General features: G+C 37.3%; 1 protein-coding gene across 1 annotated transcript; it reads right to left on the reverse strand.

Annotated features, from left to right (window-relative positions):
- Positions 1–435: 435 nt before the first annotated feature.
- On the reverse strand, positions 436–4,514 carry Smp_152420 (hypothetical protein; the record flags this gene model as incomplete). The annotated part of the gene is made up of 2 exons (XM_018790472.1): positions 436–554; positions 4,331–4,514. The coding sequence occupies 2 exons, from the start codon at positions 4,512–4,514 to the stop codon at positions 436–438; spliced, it is 303 nt and encodes a 100-aa protein (XP_018646285.1).
- Positions 4,515–6,721: the final 2,207 nt, after the last annotated feature.

A 6,721-nucleotide genomic window follows, 5' to 3' on the forward strand; every position in this document is an offset into this window, starting at 1 on the left:
AATGGCAAAATAAAACATCAGAATAACGAAAAGTTCAGTTAATTAAACAAAATACCTCGAAAAACATACAAACTGTGATAGAAACCATCTTACTTTAGTGAAGAAGAATGCACATTGGGACAATCGAATGTATTTCATCAAACAAAATACACAATCATACAATAAATACTTCATTTGCAAAATGTCCAACGACTATCTCAAACTTAACTGTTCATATTGCAAACATCAGTGAGACGTCTCATTTTCGTACAGAACGCCTGTGCTCCCGTTCTTTTCAACCCAAACTTATGCCGCCAGACATTCTAATCCTGACTATTGTTATATAATACTCATGTCGATACAGGTAGCATACACCACAATAATATGGAGTTCAAAAAGAGATCTGTAACATCATGAAGCCGAGAATCTAAATGCACGAGTACAAACAAATCCAAACTAACCCTCAAATGATGAATTTTCAGTTATTGAAGACTGTGTATGATTTAATATTGTTTCATGCTGTACTGCATCCACTTCATTATGTTCTTTTTTAATTAAAACATTTCTTTTGTTAACTAAAGCAATGAATGACATGCATGTGCATAAATCAATGAACGGAGAACATTTCATAATGTAACTAAACATGATTAAATAATGAATGAAGAATACTTCATTATGATTACAAAGCGTGTTGAAATACTTGGAAGAATGATGCTTCAACACATACTACTACTAATACTTACGCCTGTTACTCCTAGTGGAGAATAGACCACCGAACAGCATTCTCCAACACACTCTGTTCTGGGCCTTCCGCTCTACTTCTATCAACCTTTTGTCCATTCTCCACATGTCTGTCTCCATTTCTCGGCGTAATGTGTTCTTCGATCTACCTCTTCTCCTCTGACCTTCACGCAGTGAAATGTCTTGTGACACAGTTGGATGCTTTTCTCAACGTATGTCCTATACATTTGCGGTGTTTCTTCCTGATTTCCTCCTCCAATGGAATCTGGTTTACTATCTCTCACAGTAGGTTGTTGCTGATAGTGTCTGGCCGAGATATTTTGCATAAAAAACTGTTAATAAACACTTGTATCTTCCGGGCGATGGCTTTCGTAGTCCTACAAATATCCGTCACATACAGTAGAATTGTCTTGACATTTGTTTTGAGAACTCTGACTTTGGTGTTGATTGACAGAGATTTGTTTTGAGTTGCAGATGTTTTTCAATTGTATATATTCTGCTCTTGTTCTGACGATCCGAGCCTTCACGTCTTCATCAGATCCACCGTTTTTATCGATGATACTGCCCAGATATGTAAAGGATTTTACATCCTCTAAAGTTTATCCGTCAAATGCTTTGAGGCTGTTGCTACACTGGTTGTCTTCTCCTGCATTTAATGTTGTATGTGTGATAGAAGAGCCAGGTCATTTGAGAAGTCTTAATCGTCCATCTGCATCCTAGCTGTCCATTGCATTCCGCGCATCCCTCCAGATATTAACCTCCTCATGATCCCGATGATCACTAGGAGAAAGAGAAAGGGTGAGAGCAAGCAAACTTGCCTGACACTGGTCTTTACTTCGAAACAGTCAGTGAGTTGTCCTGCATGCATGATTTTGCAGTTTAATACATCATAGGAATTCTGTATGATATTGACTGTCTTCTCAGGGACGCCGTAGTTTCAAAGAAGCCTCTGTAAATTCCGTTTTTAAGGTTTTGTTTGTGAAAATACCCCGATGTATTTATTTGTAACTTGTTCTTGTTCGTTTCTTTAGTTGAGCATTTGTTAGTGCTTTTGATGCCACTTCAGATGGTAATATTTTCATTCACTAAAGTTTTCGGGTTTTTCTTTTTCCTTCACTGAGTTTCCATGTTGCTTCTTGAACTGTAATTATGTTGTTTTAGTTGGCATCTAATCTTGTCGGCAGTCATATTGGTTGTTCCCTCTTTGATTGTGTTGCTTGAGTTGACTGGAATTGTGTATTTCGATTATGAATTGAAGCATTTTTCCAGAGTTGGATAAACTTTGTGTTATAAGGCACTTAACTGTTATTTTTTGGACGGACTTTTACTTGGTCTATCCAGAAAGGATAGAATAACACTTATATTTTGAAGCGTCTGGTAATTTTCTCACATTCCTTATCAATTTGCCTATTTACTGAAATTCAGATCGATTATTGAAGGGACAATTATTGGTTGAATAATTGATATTCGTTTAGATAATAATGTAGATTTGTATTTGTGATGAAAATTTAGAATAGTTATTTTCCCTAACTCCTTGTTTTGGTTTCGATTAGGGAATATCGCGTATCTAAACTACCCAGACAATTGTTTTTCAAACAAGCCTTAGCTTGAATTTTATAGCATCATTGGAATTTCGTATGATACTGACTCTTCTCATGCACATTGTAGTGTCTAAGAGGCCTCAATAGTGTTGTCCTGTCCACACTATCAAATGATTTCTCGTATTCAATGAAGTGGATATGGAGTGATGAATTCCATCCCATTGAATTGTTCCACAGTGATTTGTAGTGCTGTGATTTGGTCTGTAACGATCGATCCTCACGGAATCCAGCCTCTTGATCTCAGAGTTGGGCGTTTACGGAGTCTCTCATTCTGTTTACCAATACCCAATATCTCTAGTTATCGCACTTTCTAAGATCGTCTTCCTTTGATATTTTGGTCAAAGTCATTCTTTCCAGTCTGTCATTATGCGGATCTCTTCAATTGTTGGTGGACCAACATCAAATGGAAGGTTCGTTAGCAGTACTTCGATGTTCAGTGGATTCAGTGAAGCTGATCGATTCAGAGGTTCTTTGAAGTGTTCTACCCATCTGTTCCGTTGTTCTTCTATGTTGGTGATTACCCCGCCCTACTTGCTTTTCACTGGTCGTTCTGGTTCACGGTAATTTGCAGCGATTTTCTTTGTTGTATCAAGGAAATGTCTCATGTTTCCTTCTCTTGTAGCCTTTACAGATGTCATCGCTAAATCTCACACATATTTAAGTTTGTCGGTTCTGATGCTCCTCTCCTCTTGCTTGTTTACCTCTTTGATATCCTTCCAGTTGTTCTCTATAGTAGTTCCCTCTCCACTGAGTAGGTTATGAAAGGCCTGGAACTTATTGCTGAGGGCTATCTTGAATTTGTTGAGTTTGACAGTTTCCCGATAAAAGCCATGTTAAACTTTTGTGATGTAGTCTGCGCCGTTGTTCAGTGCTTCTCAAGTTTCAACCTTGGCGACCAGTAAATGTTGATTTGATGCTTCATCAGCTCCTCCCCTGGTTCTCACATCCTAAGTCGTTCTGCGGATCTTGGTATTGGTGCAGATATGGTCGATTTGATTCTGTGTGGTGTGTTCCGGTGAAGTTTGTATGGTTTTGTGAATGCGTTCGTGTGAGAATATAGTGCCGCCTATGATCAGTTTATTGAAGGCACATAGGCTTGCAAACCTCTCATCATTTTCGTTGCCGTCACTCACAGTTTCTGTCGTCCAATGGCGTCTCCTCATCCAATGTTGTTCATTCCTACCTCGGCATTTAAATATCTCATCAGAATGGTCAGATCCTTGGTTGGGCACTGCTCGACGATCGACTGCAGCCTACCGTAGAATTGTTCTTTAACGTCTTCATCGTGGTCTTTGGTGGGCGCACTACAGTGGATTACGTTCATTGTAATGCCTTCTTTCTTTGCTTTGAAGGGGGCTTTGATGATCCTTGGTCCATGAGATTCTCATCCTATAAGTGCATTTTGTGCTTGTTCGGACAGCATCAATGCAACTCCTAGTGTATGTGGAGCATTTTTTTCGTAATGATGGGAGTATAACAGCAACACCCCTGAAGCTATTCATTGTTATTCAACTTCCGTCCAATTTATTTCACTAATTCCAGGCACATTCTGTTTGTAACTTTTCACTTATGCAGCAAGTCCCACATCGTAAGAACATTCCATGTACATACATTAATCCTTGCCCTGGTTGTCAGAATGAGCATCAGCCTCATGACCTCCGAAGAAGCTTGGATTTCATCATGAGACGTTATAAATCTTCTAGATGAAGAACTTCTTACTCCCAAGGGAGATTTTAAATGATCTGAACGATTTTTTGTGGTATTCGCTTTTTAGCGAATGGGGTTACTCACCCCATATCCAACCTTTCTCCTTTATCCGGGCAGACAATAGACCCCGGAGGGGCTATAGGCGGAGTCGATTCGAAGGTTAGTTCAATTAAAATGATTGACTTGATGAAAGATAAATATACATCCGGCTTAAGACTACATTACTATGGAGCTCAAAAATAAATTGTAACATCATGAAGCCGAGAATCTAAATGCACGAGTACAAACAAATTGAAACTAACCTTCAAACAATGAATTTTTAGTTATTGAAGAATGTGTATGATTTAATATTGTTTCATGCTGTACTGCATCCACTTCATTATGTTCTTTTTTAATTAAAACATTTCTTTTGTTAACTAAAGCAATGAATGACATGTATATGTATGAATCAATGAATAGAGGACATTTCATAATGTAACTAAACATGATTAAATAATGAATGAAGAATACTTCATGATTATCACATGACTTAGAAGAACGATGCTACAAAGGATAGTTCAATTAAAATGATTGGCTTGATAAAAGGTGAATATCCATCCGACTAAACACAATCTACTCACAATAGTCTAGATATATTCATTTGTTTGTAAGTCAGTAAGAAAAATGCTATTTTGTGAATTTCTTGTTAGTACATTGCTCTATCCATCATCTGACCTGGTCAAACGTTGCTGAATGAGATGATCGTATGAGAACCGGTGTTTTCAGGCCAACGACTGCAACTTCAGAGACGATTGAGGAACTCAGCTTCGTGATCACTAATTGCTGGCATAATTATTACGAGTTCAGAAACCCAAACGTTTATTTCAAGAAATTAAAACAAAACGTTTTATCTGTGAGACAGTAAAAGAGCTTGTTTTCCAGTCCGTGAACATCTATTATGCTTTGCCCAGTAGTAAACTACATCCTCAGTGCGGCTGAAGCTCTTGTATAATAATAATCGTTTCTAATCTCGTAGAAATATGAAAAGTGATTCAACAAAAAATTTCAATGCAGGTTACGTGGGTGAGCACAGGTTTGGTAAATGTTCATCCTGTGGTAAATTTCACTTTCATAACTCAGATGTCTAACATTGTGCCAAATGCTTTGCATGTGTTAAAACATGAAGCATGCAGTCGGTTTGTAAAACTACTGTTCATTTTTCTGCAAGTTATATTAAACTTTGCAAGTCGGATCCTACTCATTTGGGTGATTACAATAATCATATAATAAACCTATTAAAAACTTCGAGTAATTCATTTCATACACAAAAACGACAATATTACTCCGATGGTGCTTTTCATAATTTCATTGTTGAAACTTGCGGTTACAAATTCATTATTTTATTTGGAAAGTTGAAGTCATCAATTCCCCATGCTATAAATAAGCCTCAAAACGTTTATATTTAGAGTATTACAGGTTATAAACGTTTTATTCTTTGCTGTTGTAATTTGCTAGTTGAAGACGATAAATCTTCAATTCTAAATTGTGAATTACTCCTCACTGATTGTGGACCATCTATCATGGGTCTAGAATATGTAAAGATGATTTAATGACAGCTATCCTTATTGACAGCTGAAAACGGGTGTGATCAAGTCTTTCATTAATTGATGACTGTGTGTTTAAAGTACAAAGAATTACTCACGACTCCAAAGCTCTCATTCTCCTGCGCAAGCAAGAAATGTCAAGAACATGAAGACAAACATCAATTCCATCAACGCTGCAAAATTCAAAGATCCGGAGAGGGGAGTAGATAAGGCTTTTGAGCATAGAATTACTAGACCGTACGCAAAAGAAACATTGATGACATTGCTTAAACAGAAAAATCTTCTTAAAAGCAAGGGAAGTTGACAGTCTATCAATATTATGTGCCTTCGATTAACAGACTATCGACAATTTGAAAAATATCTGCTACAATAGGTAAATAAATTTATGGATTAAATACGAGCTAGTCAGACATTGATGAGATACTACTTTATCGAAACAACATTACAGGTTCATTTCAGGTCAACTCAGATCGTGTTTACAGTACTTAACGTCACTAGAGTGTCGGTTAGGAGAGACTGGAAATGTCTGATTTCGGTTAGATGTGCATTTTATAGTTGTGATGAAAATATGGCTTTTAACTGACGTCATGGACGATGAAGTGGGCACGAGGATTGATTAGTGGGAGAGATGTGATGAAGATATATATCAGCGCACTCTTCAATGGCTTCGTTCTACACAGAAATAGAATAAACTGATGTGACGGGATCACGCTGTTGTTACTTCAATGCAAACAGCACAAAGGCTATGGTTAGAAAGACAAACCTATTTTCTTGAGGCACTAACTCCCAAAAAGATAAGGCACGGTTTCTGCCAGATACATCTGACCACAGATTACAATGCCCATTCCCTCAAGGTTAGCAAACATGATACAACCCGTGAAAGGTGATTTCGCAAGCTAATCATCACAAACTTTAGATGTTCAGGAAGTGATGAAAGAAGCGAAGCTCAAAACGCTAGCTACAAACACAAATAGAAAATCTTCCTCAATGATTTCTAAATAAGCCTTTACTTGATGCTAAAAAACAGATACAATAAGAAGGCCTACAGTAAGACTAGATAATTGCGAAGCTAATTCTAGGCTAAAATATATAAACTAACTCATAAATATC

The sequence above is a fragment of the Schistosoma mansoni genome (assembly GCF_000237925.1).
Source record: "Schistosoma mansoni, WGS project CABG00000000 data, supercontig 0097, strain Puerto Rico, whole genome shotgun sequence".
Classification (NCBI taxonomy): domain Eukaryota; kingdom Metazoa; phylum Platyhelminthes; class Trematoda; order Strigeidida; family Schistosomatidae; genus Schistosoma; species Schistosoma mansoni.